This window comes from Ailuropoda melanoleuca, chromosome 1, assembly GCF_002007445.2.
Source record: "Ailuropoda melanoleuca isolate Jingjing chromosome 1, ASM200744v2, whole genome shotgun sequence".
NCBI classification, from domain to species: Eukaryota; Metazoa; Chordata; class Mammalia; order Carnivora; family Ursidae; genus Ailuropoda; species Ailuropoda melanoleuca.
Window position 1 is genome coordinate 43,956,256 of NC_048218.1, and position 15,922 is coordinate 43,972,177.

Here is a 15,922-nt window from a genome sequence, read left to right on the forward strand (position 1 = left end):
GAGCAGAAAAGAGAGGTCAGAGTCAGATGGTAGATTGCTTTGAATGTCGAGTTGAGTTTAGCAGCATCTTTTCTGTAGAAGGGGGGATGCTTAGAATATTTGAGGAAGGCAGTGATAACGGGATTTAGGGAAGTTATTTTGAAGGGAGAGAATGGAAGTCAGAGTGACCAGAGACAGGTAGAACATTGCAGAAGTTCAAGTAAGAGGGAATGTGGGACCAAGGTAGAGTGGTGGCAGTGAACGGAAGATTGGGAAATCAAGAAACATTTCAAAGATATACTCAACAGAAATTGACTAGGGCAATGAAAGAGGGAAAGAGTCGGATTTACTTTGTGGTTTTGGGATCTAATTCCCTTCCCCTTGAATCTGAAGCTGGCCTTAGTGATTCACTGAAAAACCGTGCAGTTTGGAGGAAGTGATACTACATAACCTCGGACTAGATCAGAAGGCAACCATGATACCTCTGCCCTGTTTGCTGGAATATGTGTTCTGAGCCACCTGAAGGCACTGTGGTCTACAGTCCCGAGTTCTGAGCTGAACCTAGCCTTCAAGGTGTCCTAGCCTAGCCATAGAGGTGTTAGATGATTCCTGGCCAGATGAACTGTAACAGCAAAAGACACATGGAAGGATAAGTCATAAAGGAACAGATTATTCGGCATTCTAATATGGCGCTCTTTAGCATGCAAAATTTTTATCTCATTAAACACTCGGTCGCACAGGTGGGTAAGCTGAGTATAGTGATGGATATAAAGTAGTGGTTAGAAATTTGCTCCAAAGCATTTACATACCATCCCCCAAATTTCCACCCCTTATGACCACTAAGATGCATGTATAACACACCAGCAGTTAGGTGTTCAGGGCATTTGGAGGTACACCCTGGGCCTCTAGTAGACTCAGAATAAACATCAATATGAATTTAAAAGAGAAATTCATTTTGAATAAGAGTAGAATGATCTATTTTCCAATAGTTATTCAATTCTTTTCTTTTCCCCCATCTGTAAGAGAAATACATGGTTATTAAGAGAATGAAAAACTGATATTCTGAACTTTCGAAATTTCATCTTAGTCCAATGCCCAGCCCTTACAGCCCTAAACACAATTAAATAAACTAGCAGAACTATATGCCAAGAAACTTTTTATTATAAAAAGTAAACTGAGGTTTATTTGAACATTTGTTCCTATACACCTATATTTTTTCATTTAATCAGCTTTATTAATGTATAAATCAAATATACAATAAAACTCCATGATTTTAAGTGCCAAGGTCAATGAGTTTTGATACATGTAAACAGTCTGGTAACCACTGCCATAATCAATATATAGAACATTTCCATCCCCTCAAAATATTCTTTTGTTCCCTTCCACAATCAATTCCCCAGTCCTAGTCCTAGCAACCACCGAGGCGCTCTCTCGTTTGAATTTCGGCTTTTCTAGGTTTTCACATAGTGTAGTCATACAGTGAGTCCTCTTTTGTGTCTGACTTCTTTCACTTGGTGTAATGCCATTTTGCCATTTGCCCAAGCAGTTGTTCCTTTTCACTAATTAGTAGTATTTTCACATACTGATATGTCATCATTTGTTTATCCAGTCATCTGTTAATGGACATTGCTCTTGTTTCTAAGTTTTGGCTATCTTGAATGAAGCTGCTATGGAAATCTGAGTGAAAAAACTTATATTTTTCTTGGGCAAAATACCTAGGAATGAGGAATCATGGTTTTAATATTAAAAAATATTTATCTTCCCTATATCAATTATTCTTTAAAAACTGAAAAATACAAACAATTCTTAGCCATATATCATAATAAAATTTATCAGCGGACCTGTAAGATAGTTGAAGAGTTCACACATTTTCCCAGCCCTAAAGAGTCACACACAATCACACACATTTAACATATTCCAAATAATGCTTAATAATACGTAGGAAGATACTATCCCTTACAAGCTTCAATGTATTATGTAAAATAAAATACGCTAAAAAAAAAAAAGTAAAAAAAAAATACACTCATACTATTATACGAACAAAGAAGCCACATTAAGAATTCTGTTGTGATTTTCTCTTAAGGGCAAAGAGCTGCAGAATCTCTAATTCTAAAAGAGGACGATTTTAATAAAATGCCTACATGCTTCTCACACAAGTTATGTTGACTTTAATTAACAAAGGAAAATATTTCTCATTTGGCAAATGAGAAACATTTCCTAACTCACAACAATCCCAGGATTGTTCTTAGTCTAAAGCTCCATATAGAAAAGTCTGGAATAGGAAATTTCAAATATCAGACTCCAAGGTTATAAGGTTTCACATTCAAAAGTGCAGAGAATCCAACATGAACAAATCATAGTTCTTCCAAAACCAGAACCACATCTTAGATGTCCCTTATTTAAATAACAGTGATGGAGTTAACCACAGGGAATCGCTGAACCATAAAACATGGAGAGATTAAGAAAACTTCAAGTGTTCCTAAATAGCATGAGAAAAACGAACACTTTACAATATTATGATCTTTAGAGAAAGACACGTCAAGATCATGAACAACCAAACTTCAGTCATGACAAAGTAAAAATTATACCTTCTTTTCAAGCTACCTTCTAAACATATGAAGTCTCAACCTCACTGAATTAATGAAAATAAAATGTATCCCACAACAGATTTTTGTGGCAGAAAGTAAAACCTGAACAAACACATGAAACGAAAATAGCATGAGAAGTTTCCTGACATAAACCATATTTAGATTCCCTTAGCTCAACACTTGGAAACTCCATTTCATATTCTGTCAACGAATCATATAAAATGATTCTAAAAGTATAAATGAGCTTTATATCAACCAATTGACGCTGACAAGCTGCCACGTCGCCACCTGTCTCTGGCAGCTTCCAATGGAAACTCGCAGCACTAAAACACATGTCAGCACCTGCCAAGGAGGCAGACTGCAGAGTGAGGACTGTAGCTCTGAGACACAGCTTATGAACTGCCACACAGTGGCAACGCTGCCAGCCCGGGGACGGGGCACACGCTCTGTGTCCCCCATGCCCCAGGAAGGCCGCTCCGTGTGCATCAATGCACCCAGTCTCTCGGATGGCGCAGAACTTCCAGAATTTCCGCTTCCTTGGAGTTCTCTGGGGGTGAATGCATGTACTCCCATCTATAAAGGTCCAAAACAAAAGCAAAACATGTAATACTAATAAAAATTATAATGAACAATACACATACCTCTTTACTTAAAATCAATGAAAAATAAAATTCTAAGAGTAAAAAATGTCTTATACCTCCTTGTCTCCAACGTACCTAATATACCTTTTACCTACTTTAAAACAGTTTTTTTTAAGTTTTTAAAACAGTTGCTGCTAAAGAAATAAAGTATTTTAATACTTCCTGAGCATACTTTGACTAATATTAATATCCCACAGCCAAAATACACTTTTACTATAAACCAGGGTTTCATATACTATAGAACCTCCAATGATCCACAGGCAAATTTTGTTTTTTGGCTTAAAATTTACGCATTTATTTTAATGTGTTACGTTCTATTTATAGCAATAATATTGGTTTGCCTTTCTAAATAAATTCTCTCAGAAAAGAATAAGAGTAGAAAATTTAAGCAAATAATACCTCAGATAATATACAAATATAGTCAAAACGGTTATAACTGTAGTATGAAGTCTGGCAGACATTGGTTTAGACCAGAAGTCAGCAAACTTTTCCTATAAAGGGTGACATAATAGGTAACTTTAATTTAGGCTTTGTGGGACCACATATAGTCTTTCGCATATTCTTTTTTGTTTTTAATAATCCTTTAAAAATGTCAAATTCATTCGTAGTTTAAGGACTGCACAAAAACACTTCACAAGTGGACCTGGATTCATCTTACAGCCTGAAGGTTATACACCCATGGTATGGACTATAAGAAGCCAGAAGGGACCGTCATGTTAACTATTCAAATGAGCAAGGGACTGATGTATAATCGACCCATTATCTGCGGCTTAGAATGTACCTTATAATTAGGGGCCAGTAGTAATCAGGAAGACTACTGGAGGCCTTAAAAACTTATCTCTACTTTTTATTCACATCTCGTCTCTAGGGTGGCAGGAACACCTAGCAGGGATGTGCATGAGCTTTCAGGACATGAAATCCCAAGAACAGCAGTTATACAAGGACAGAGCCAATGCCATTCTGAAGGCAGGCACAACCATACAGGGTACTAATCTCACCAGGCTAGATCTGGACAGCAAAATGAGACAAGCCATTCCTCCAGTGCCATCCAGCAGTCCAATCTTATTTGGACACTTACACCCATAGAAAAAAAGAAGATTCTAGGTCTTATAAAACAAGCAATGTAATTTTTCTTTTTTTCTGATCTTTTCCATTTCAGTCTGGACACACATCATTCTCACTTTCTTATAGTCAAAAAGTCAACCTAACTGAACCAACATAAATATATCTGTCTTTAAAATCCCCCCCCATAGGGTGACTGGGTGACTCAGTCAGTTAAGGGTCTGACTCATGATCTCAGCTCAGGTCTTGATCTCAGGGTTGTGAGTTCGAGCCTTGTGTCAGGCTCCATGCTGGGCATGGAGCCTACTAAAAAAATTGCCCCCACAGATTCCATTAATCTTTATGGAAGCCCACCACAGCAACATATAAGCAAAAAAGAGAATGCCAGGCACCAGCAACAATCCCTTATATTTTCAAACAAGCCATACTTCATACTGGAAAGTAAGACATTTCCTCACAAATGTAACAATTTCTAACAAAATTAAATTGAAAAACCTGATATGCTCAAATATATTTGCTTTGTCCATAACTTTTCCTAGAAAATTACCAAGTAGGCAAGGACACCACCATCCACCCTATCTTCTCACTCCCTCTACCCTTCCCGCTGTCACTCACAAAGCCATGTCATTCAATCTGCCATTCATTCTTCAAAAAGAAAAAAAATTACTTATTCTTTGACTGTGATTTTATTATAAAATCAGCAAAGTCAAAACCAATGAAGTCTTTAGATAAGACATTTGCAGTGTTAACGTTCATGTTTTGTAGGGGGTTAGTAGACAGAGAGTGGAGGGATAATTATGATGACTTATTCTTACCGAGCAGTTAAAGGTAAAGACATCAAGATGCTTTCAATCCTGGATCCTGGAGTGAAGAGGCCAAACTTTGTACCCCGATCATACAGCAGGTTAAATTCTACATACCTGACATAAAGACAACAAATAACATTAAAGACCAGTTGAATAAAATCTTTCTTAAGATTAGTCCATAATGAATACTCCGAGTGGGGGATTCTTCGTGCCCACTGACCCTCCTCCTCTCAATCAGCTGGAACAGGCACAGGGAACACCAGTCTACAGCCAGTTGAGTCTTCTCCATCTGGACAGGCATAAATAAAAGGGCATTCTATCCAACAAACAATAGGATATAGATTCGGCCCCAAATTAGAGCAGTTACAAAACAAAAAGGTTATGTTTTCCAATAAATAACAGAATGGACACAAAGCTGAGAACTTTAAGGCACTAAAACAATTAAAGGGAAAGAAATGGCACCCTTTATCAGGATAGAACATGGCCTTCCACCATGGTCTGAGATGTTTCAGAAGACTTTATTTCACCCCCTATAACTTCCACGTACTAAGATACAAAACTTCCGTTAATTGAAAGGCCAAGTACAGGTAATGGCAATCTACTAATTATTACTAATATATTCTAGAAATTTCCTTTTCTTAAAGTAGTTAATAGCATTGATAAGCAGTCATATAATTCAGTCTTCCTGCAGTTTAGTGGCAATCATAATAATAAGGAGTGGTTGAGTGGCAGTGCTCAATTTTATTTTACTAAGAAAAATATCCTTAGCATCAACTAAAACTTGGTTCAATAAATTTATGTTTCATTAACTGCCACGGCGTCAGATCTAAACTCTGTCTAGCTTAAAAATCTCTGACTGCCTTTAACATGGCATCTTTTGTAAAAGGTCATTTAAACTTCAAAGATAATTTTTACTACTCATATGGAATTTAGAATGACCCATAAAGCTGAAAATTCAATGAAGAGTACTCCTTTCAGAGTATTTCTCAACTCATTCGGAAACTGTTCTCTTGGTCTAAATTTCCCTCATACAGTCTTGTTTACCCACTGATCAGTCTTTAGTCACACCTGCAGGAAGATATCCTCTAGAATCCCACAGTACTTTAATTCTTAGAAAACACCCGTCTGTGTACAAACTTGACAAAAGCCCTGAGAAAGTTTAAATAAAATACATCCATGGATCCCTTTCTAGTCCTCAATATTGATTCATCACAGATTGAATTTTGTGCATTAATAACTATTTAACCTCTTCTACCTGTTTCAAAAGATAATAGAAAGCAAAACTTCTTAATTTCTTCCTAAGACCATGGAAAAGAATTTCAGTCTCTCAGCCACCTTTTTCACCCCTGATGTTGCCGTTCTGAAACACAGTATTGAAGGGATGGCTGGGATTCTCCAGTTTGTATAGATGTCTCTTTCAAAGGCCCTTGTATGAAACTCCCTAAATGCTCTTCTGTAAGGATCCCTGTACTGCTTTTCTTTTTTGAGTGAAGAATGCCTCTCTGACTCCTACCAGGTTTCACTTAGATCTGATCTTTCTGTGCCTTCTCATACATTTATCCTCTCTGAGATGCCTGCAAACCATGAACCTTAGCCATTCCCTTCAACTTAACAGAGGCCTAAATTTTACCCTGTTTCCCTTACCTAAAATACAACAAAGCAACAATAAGTTAAAGATTAGTTTCTGGGGTGCCTGGCTGGCTTAGTCGGTGGAGCATGCGACTCTCGATCTAGGGGTTGTGAGTTTGAGACCCACACTGGATGTAGAAAGTACTAGCATACATACACACATACATACATACAATCAATCAATCAATAAGGGCAGCCCTATCTGGGGTTGAGGAAGTGAAGCAGGTGTAACCCGTGAAGGACACAGATAGGGTGACGCGTGCCGTGTGTAAGGTGAAGACGATGCTGACAACCGCAGTGAAGAGCTGCGGTATCTGAAGTCCCAGAGTTTCCTGCCAGCTTAAGGCCCAGAGATCAGGGTGGTTGAAGGAGGTTCTCAGTGAGAAACAGTCACAAAACCCAAAACCAACACAAAAAACAAACACCAAAAAGAACACAAAACATGATTCCTACATCTAAGAAGTTTTAAGGTTTCACCTAATTAGTATTCACAGACCCGGTTGGCTTTGCACATAAAATCCTATGCAAAACTAGACCACTGTCCTTTCCAGAGGTTTTTTTAAAATAAATTTTCATTGGATATTTATTTTATAGACATATAATTGTTATTTTAGTTTCAGGTGTACAATATAATGATTCAACAATTCTGTACATTACCCTATGCCTATCACCAAAAGTGGACTCTTAATCCCCTTCACCCTATTTCATCCATTCCCCCCACCCCCAACATCCCACTGGTAACCACTAGTTTGTTCTTTGTATTTGGCTCTAGTTTTTTTGTTTCTGGCTTAGTTGGTAGAGCATGTGACCCTTGATCTGGGGGTGTATGAGCCCCACGGTGGGTGTAGAGATTATTAACCTACATACATATATTAAATAAATAAATAAATAAATAAATAAATAAATAAATAAGGGAAGCTCTTATTTGGGGCAGAAGGAAATGTCTCACATTTTGGCTGGCACACAATAAGGACTCCATTTAATTAGTTAATATTATCATTAAATATAAATAGTTTCAGAAATGATTATGTCCATTATAACAACCTCCATGAAATCTTAAAGATGAATGGAAGAGTCTGGGATTCCAAATTTATAAAGCAGCAAAAACATTAAATGATGCCCATATCTTGGCATAAAGCTGGAAGGCATTGCTAGAAGACTAAAAGGAATCAGCTGAATTAAACTCAGCAAGTACCACTACCTGGCTGCTATGCATCTGTAACGTACAGACAAATGAGATAAATTTTGTTTTTTTTTTAAAGCTTTTTATTTATTTGAGAGATAGAGAGAGTGTGAGCAAGCACGGAGGGGGATTGTGTAGGGAAGAAGCAGAGGCAGAGGGAGGAGCAGGCTCTCCACTGAGCAGGGAGCCCGTGTGGGGCTCGATCCCGGGACCCTGAGATCACGACCTGAGCCGAAGGCAGACGCTCACCCACCCAGGTACCCCAACCTTGCTCTTTTTATAATACTATTTAACACGATTTTTAATATTCATTAAACATTCATCCAGTTATAAAACGCAGCTCAGGATAGTATTAATACAACTGTAGCAAAATATCTGCCCAAGACAACACACCACCCACACTTACTCCAACTGCTCCACTTCCCCCGCCAGTTACGCAATGAGACTACCTATTCTGTTGCTCACTCACCGTCCTCTCCGGAGCTGCTGCCATAGCTTCTCCTGGGGCGTGAATGACTCATCATGGTGCTTCTTCACAAGAGGAATGTAAGAAGGAACAACAGCTTGGGCGCAGCTCTGCACAAAGCGAAACACTTCCTCCTTGGAAGGAGAATCAAGATCATCGAAAAAGATGCCCCCAATGCCCCTCCTTTCCCCACGATGGACTATGAAGAAGTAATCATCACACCTGGAAGACACAGCAAGGCCATGTCAAGGATCAAAGGGAAAAAAAGACATGGAAATCAATGTGAGCATTTCAGCTTAGGGTGCTATCCTTGACTCATGTCAACACAGGGTCCTTACTTTCTGCCCAACTATGAAAATGAAACTAGGCTTTAGAGAGATTTCCTGTCATTAGCACCCACGTAGAAAATGCTTATGCTTTTATCTGCAAAGCAAGTAAGGAATTTAGCACACGTCTATTGAAAGGATACAAACTCTAAAAACTTAAGTGAAAAAGAAACAAAAAGCCCAGTATTAATAGTGTATTTCTCAAAACGAGTGATGTGGCTGCCCTCAGCAGCACTGTTGCTTTTGCAAGAGGGAGGACAGGAATCCTCCACCAACACCACCAACCAGGACTGTCTGGGCGCCAACCCTTCAGCTCTTGAGTTAGTTCTTTATTCACCAAAGTACAGTAAATAATCTCTAAGGTCTCTTTCAGCAATAAAATGTGAAGGCTCCAGAGCATGCAGGACTGAGGGAGGGGCTGGTGGAAGGAGACGTTCAGAGAACAGCTACAGACATAGGAGAGGTTCCCCTGTGAGCCAGCACTTCAAACGAGCCATCTGGTCTTGGTCTTGAGTCTTCCCCCTCTCTGTGCCTACCAGAGCAGGTTTCTTTTTTTTTTTTTTAATGATTTTTTATTATGTTAGTCACCATACAGCATCCCCGGATTCCGATGTAAAGTTCGATGCTCCATTAGTTGCGTATAACACCCAGTGTACCATGCAATACGTGCCCTCCTTACCACCCATCACCAGTCTATCCCATTCCCCCACCCCCCTCCCCTCTGAAGTCCTCAGTTCGTTTCTCATAGTCCATAGTCTCTCATGTTTCATTCCCCCTTCTGATTACCCCCCCTTTCTTTATCCCTTTCTTCCCCTACCGATCATCCTAGTTCTTATGTTCCATAGATGAGAGAAATCATATGATAATTGTCTTTCTCTGCTTGACTTATTTCACTTAGCATTATCTGAGCAGGTTTCTTAAATGCTAAATTCGTAGAATAGTTTACATTGTAGAAATAGCTTGTTAGATGATCTCTAGAAGAATAAGCGTAAGTAGAAAAACCTGTACAGGGGCGCCTGGGTGGCACAGCGGTTAAGCGTCTGCCTTCAGCTCAGGGCGTGATCCCGGCATTATGGGATCGAGCCCCACATCAGGCTCCTCTGCTATGAGCCTGCTTCTTCCTCTCCCACTCCCCCTGCTTGTGTTCCCTCTCTCATTGGCTGTCTCTATCTCTGTCGAATAAATAAATAAAATCTTTAAAAAAAAAAAAAAAAGAAAAACCTGTACAAACAAAAACTAAAAGCTATTTAAAAGGTTCTATTAAAAATAACCTTAATTTTAAAAAATAGCCTTAATAGCTTAAAAAAAAAAGGTAGCAGCTGCAAAAAGGTAGCCTAGAACTTATGCATTGCAAGGTTGTGGAGTCAGCTTTAACCAAATCACACTATTTCAAAAGCTCCATGAAATTACAAAATTAAAAAATGTGCTAAATACTTATATTGAAAACTTAACTAGCCTGCATCCTAGATATCTTAGTAACTCAAATCACTCAGCTGAAGTCATCTCAAAAATAGCAGTTAAAGAAAACCCAAAAAAAGACAATGTTATCCATACCAGTTCTTTTCCTGGAAGGATGCTGATTTGTGAGAGAAAAAAAATCCCTCACACATCCAAGCTTCCACAGCTGTGCAGTTTCCAGTGGCGGTATCAATTAAAAGGAGAATATATCTTTTCTGAGGATTTTAAAGCTGAACTCCAAATCTTACATAAATAACATGAAGATTCCACAGTTATTAGCTCTAAAACCAAAACAAACCCCCCCCCCCAAACAAAAAAACACCAAAACCTCTTCTGTCCTTCCCTTTTCAAGAACGCCAACTAGCTGGGTACTTTACTCCTATTCCAAACAATTTATCCCTCGACTCCATTTCACATCTACCAAATATCCTGGATCTCCTCACAACTCATTTGTTTCCCTTTCCTTTATCATTAGAGTTTCTTTAAAAGAGTTCCAATTCCACTTTTCTCCTTGTCCAAAGCATCTGGTATATTTGCATCTTTTCCTAATAGTTCTCTAACCCTTCCTATGTTCTATTATTCCCACAGCAACAACAGTTCTCATCTGAGAAGTTAATATCCCACAGGAGGATTAAAAAACTTCTAATTCTGAGGTACAGATCACATTAAAATTTATATCCTAAATCATCTGGGATCAAAAAAAATGCTGTTACCCAATTTTTATTACAGATATTCAAATATTTCTAAGTAAATAACCTTAATAAAACCACTTCGAACTGGTATCCCACTTCTAGTGGGCAAAGAAAACAGATCAACCTTCACAAGCTGAAAAAGGTATTTAGTGACATAGTAGTTGCCTTCAGGATCTACAGAAGGAAGGCATGAAATATATTTTAGGTGTCATGACAATACCTTTACCTACCATTTTTTAAATTTAGGGTAGAGATCGGGACCATGCTGGTCACAAGCCTCCTTCAGAGTTCTGTGAAAATGGACAGCATCCTCTTGGTTCAAGTATGTTGGAGTAAGGTCACATCCACCACCAAACCACCACTGCTTGTTACCTACGAAATCAAGACATGACATTCTCACGCAGGCTTTGGACTCTGAGACGTAGCACACTACTCACTGTATCTGCAAACCAAATTTATCAGCTTAGTTTACTAAACACGGAATGGGTGACAATCAAAAAATATTTAACTAAATTTAGCCCTGAATGACCACTAAAGCCCAGGCAGGAAAGAAAAGGTAAAAGCAGAAAGAAAAAGAAATAGGAGGGGCGCCTGGGTGGCTCAGTCGTTAAGCATCTGCTCAGGGCGTGATCCCGGCGTTATGGGATGGAGCCCTGCATCAGGCTCCTCTGCTGGGAGCCTGCTTCTCCCTCTCCCACTCCCCCTGCTTGTGTTCCCTCTCTCGCTGGCTGTCTCTCTCTCTGTCAAACAAATAAATTAAAAAAAAGAAAAGAAAAGAAAAAGGAAATTAAAAAGCGAGAGAGTAGAACCAGGAGCAAAAGGACACGCACAGCAGTGAATGATGAAACATCACGTGGGTGGACTCCAGCTGTGTATCATATCACGGGAGGAGCATAAAATGCCTCTGTTAGGTCACAACTTAAAAACCAAGCAAACAAAAGACAAGCAGATCTCCGGCCCAAGCATTGACAGTTTATAAAAACTGCCCAGGAGATTCTGATGTTCCCTGTATTAAAAACCACTGCCCCCCTCCCCTTACCCCAGAAAGGGTAAAAACGCTTGCAGAGGGACACAACTTACCATTTGAGACTAACTATTTCATGTGCTTAGTTGGGTCTATAAGTTGTCAGTACCATTTACCAACTTCTAACATTAAAAGGCTGAACCAAACTAAATGTCTTCAAAATGCAAGTTAAATACATGGACTTTAAATGCCATCACCTGCAGACACACCCACAGCCCCAGAGAGGCACTGCACAGACGCTCCACCGGGAGGGAACACCTGGCCCAGGTAACTGCAGACAGGGGCTGGAACCACATGTCCATAATGAGGCACGATCAACTCCACCCCATCTTAAACCCACCGACAATGTGCTGGTGAACAGTGAAATGATGCATGTGAAAGATATTTTCCATAAGCAAGTTCTTCATTTCAACGTAACCTTGTACATAAGATTTTCCTTTGGATTTCCTAAGGATTTCCTTTCCTGTGCAAAGAACCCTGCATGCACTCTGAGCCTGAGATTCAGTAAATCATTCCTTCTGTGTTGGAGGAAATAGGGGGAAGTCAGAGCCCAGCCAACACTATTTTCTCTTTTCACCTCTAGTGCATAATCCATTGAATCTGCCAAGGAATCAGGCTTCATCTGCCTCCTGAAAAACCTAGTTAAGATTTATATATTCCTTCTCACGTTTAGATTATACCTTCTAGCTTGTTTTTTTTTTTTTTTAAGATTTTATTTATTTATTTGACAGAGATAGAGACAGCCAGCGAGAGAGGGAACACAGCAGGGGGAGTGGGAGAGGAAGAAGCAGGCTCCTAGCAGAAGAGCCTGATGTGGGGCTCGATTCCAGAACGCCAGGATCACACCCTGAGCCGAAGGCAGACGCTTAACCGCTGTGCCACCCAGGCGCCCCGTAGCTTGTTTTAAGATATACATTTTTTGCACAATATCTTGCACGGCTCCAGGGATGCTTACCATCAGCTTCTTCTATTTCAAAGTACCTGTAGTTGAAATGGATAGTAGGAGCATGGGGATTCTTGGGGTGGATAACAGAGCTCACACCCATAGCAGAAAATGGCAATTTACCTGGAAAATAGAACAGAGAGTGAGCAGCACTCAATCAGCCAGCTTCATTAACTCCAACACAGTTTCGGGATCAATTGCCTAAAGCTGCTTTTTGTGTCTTAAGATACAATTTTAAAAAAGGAAATGTGAACATGCTTCTCTGGCATGTGTACCCAAGTGGATGTTTACAGAAGCACTATTTATTTTACAAATAAAACTTGTGGGGGAGACAAGGTGTGCAGGGACTGTGACAGGCTGTGGAGACTGATTTACCATCTTTAGTCTTCAGAATTTTTCCTCGGCTTCTCATTTGTTTTGCTGCTTCCTCAGAAAGATTCCCATGGACAACAGAAATGCTCACCCCAGCCTTTTCAAAAACATGCCCATCTTGAAGCACGCAGCTGATGCCGCCACCTCCTGTTTATAGAAATAGCACGTGAGGAGACAGTATAAGGGTAGATGCAAAATCCGAAACAACCCCTGCGTGAAGGTGGTGGGATTAGGAGTTATTTTCCTCCTTTATTTTCCAAATCTTCTATAATGTCAGTATATTTGTAATTTTTAAGCACCATAAAATTAGATAATCAGCTTAGCTTGACGACATTGCTACTGATAATGGGCAAATATCGTATCTCCCCCACATCACTAAACGGAGGACTTCTTCCACATCTAAAATCACAGGAATATTTTCCCTTCAACTACTGTTCGGAATGACATCCACTGAGGTTATGAGAGAAGGCTGAGGTTAAAAACAGGTATAAGTATATTTGAGGAATGTTCTGTTATTACCGAGTTTAAGAGCTCCATATTATTTCAATTGTTTTTTTCTCAGCATGTTGTTTACCATTTAATTTTGTTTACAGGCAATTAAACAGTAGGTAGTTGAACTCTTCAGGGATTTGGGAAGCTTAAACTGAATAAGACACACATTAATATTTAGGTATCTGAGCTTTATTATTAATAGTTTGTTTTTAAGACACTAGAGTTATCACCAAGGGAGCTGTTTCACGGAAGTACCTATTTGTCTTGTTTTATTTCTGAGAATTTTTAGAGCAGGATGGGACGTAAGATGATCCAGTGAGACCCCCCCACCCCCCCTGCACATTTCAAATGAGAAAACGAGGCCCAGAAAGACAAAACACCTTATCCAAGATCACATAGCTGGCAAATGGACCAAACAATTTGTTTTTCTACACATCAGACAATATTTTAAGCACTTCATTTACATCCATCCTTATAATACCCTCATATATTATTTCTAATCTCATTTCATAGATGAGGAAACAGAGGCACAGAAAAAATTCAGTGACTTCTGAAGGTCACACTAGCTATTCTAGTACTTGAGGTTGTGGTCTGGTACAATGGTCTTCACTTGAAAACATGACAAGATGGAAAACACTTTGAAGACCAGATTTAACTTCACTTAATACAGATGTGGCAGTATCGCAGCTCAAAATCTGCTAATGAGAAGCTGCTGTAGTATTCCTAGCTAAGAAATCAGGAATTCTTCCAGTTTATGACCAAGATGTGCAGTTTCACTCCATAGGCAATACCATGGTCATGAATACATGATTTTATAAAAACTGGGTTTTTCATTATTGAAGTATTATTAGCATATAACATTATACTAGTTTCAGGTGTATAACCATTGATTCAATATTTGTATGCATTGCAAAATAAGTCTAGTTACCATCATCACAATTACAAAATATTTCTTACAATGAGAATTTTCAAGATCTATTCTCTTAGCAACCTTAAAACATGCAATACAATATTTTTGACTATAGTCCCCATGCCGTACATTACATCCTCATGACATATTTATTTTATAACCGGGAGTTTGTCCTCTTGATCCCCTTCACTCATTTTGCCCACTCCCCTCACCCCCTCCTTCTGACAACCACCAATCAGAAGAAATGGGTTTTAACACAGAAGATTTTTGCCACTGGAAAGAAAGATTTTCCTAGCAGGAAATCTGATGTGTGCATTTGGAAGAATTACTGACAAGCCAAACATTTCTTGTGCAACTTGAGAAAAAGACATACTAACACAATTACACCCTCGGCTGGAGGAGTCTGGCCAGATACTTAGCAAATAGAAGGCAAGTTCATCTTTCCATCTCTAGAGGAGAAAGGGTAAATGCACCCAGAGAAACATGAAATGTGGGTAAGATCGATGCTCAGTTACAACTTTGGACATCCAAGCTTGTTGGCTAAAAATAACCGTAGGACTTTTAGAAAAATGCCATTATAAAAGCGCATAGATTTTGAAATGTAGAGTTTTAGAGTGACCAAAGATCTGTATCCAGACGTCTCATGACCCTTGTAGTATCCCTCTTTCTAAAGGTGTCCCTTCTAACCTAGCAGCAGCTCTTGTACGTACCTCTCTCCTACTCTCATCCACCATTGTCATTTTCTGCCAGCAACTTAAAGCCCGATCTCTAATTCCCACCTCCACCTCCCTCTACGGTCCTCCTCACCTTCCTTCCTCTCCCACCGGTCCACGGAGAAGCGGGCGCCCCCATCGACCTGTGCCAGCGCCTGGCACACCTGGGCCTGGGTCTCCAGGATCAGCAGCTCCATCTTCGTCTTCATGTCCCTCGGCCTCCCACGCAGCTCGCGCAGGTCGGTCACAGGAGGGGCCATGAAGCAGCTGCAGCGGCGGGTCAGCTCATCCTCCTCCTCCGGCCTCCCGGACGAAGGTATCAGCGCCCCCGAGCTCTTGGGCACCATCTCCGCCCGCTCTAGGTGCCCGAAGGCGGCGGCGGCCAGCCCAGCCAGCCCGGCCAGCCCCGCCAGCGCCGTGGTCAGCCGGGTTCCCAGCCGGGGACCTCCTCCCGCCGTCGGGATGTGCCCCAGCCCCCGGCACTGTTCGGTGCCAGCCGTGCCCGGGGCCCGGCAGATTCGTGCGGCGGTGCTGCGCCGGGGCCAAGCGCACAGCCCTCCGCGGCCGCCCTGCGCCGCTCGCCAGCAGGAGCTCGCGCTCAGCCTGCCCAGGTGCAAGGCCATGCTTCCGCGCTGCCA

The 15,922-nt window shown here is 40.4% G+C and overlaps 1 protein-coding gene across 1 annotated transcript; it reads right to left on the reverse strand.

Moving 5' to 3' along the window:
* Nucleotides 1-1,118: 1,118 nt before the first annotated feature.
* CPOX (coproporphyrinogen oxidase) lies at nucleotides 1,119-15,907 on the reverse strand. Its single transcript, XM_034657206.1, has 7 exons — nucleotides 15,379-15,907; nucleotides 13,173-13,316; nucleotides 12,810-12,920; nucleotides 11,061-11,202; nucleotides 8,358-8,576; nucleotides 5,086-5,190; nucleotides 1,119-3,140 (listed from the first exon to the last, which is right to left on the reverse strand). The coding sequence occupies exons 1-7, from the start codon at nucleotides 15,905-15,907 to the stop codon at nucleotides 3,053-3,055; spliced, it is 1,338 nt and encodes a 445-aa protein (XP_034513097.1). The 3' UTR covers nucleotides 1,119-3,052.
* Nucleotides 15,908-15,922: the final 15 nt, after the last annotated feature.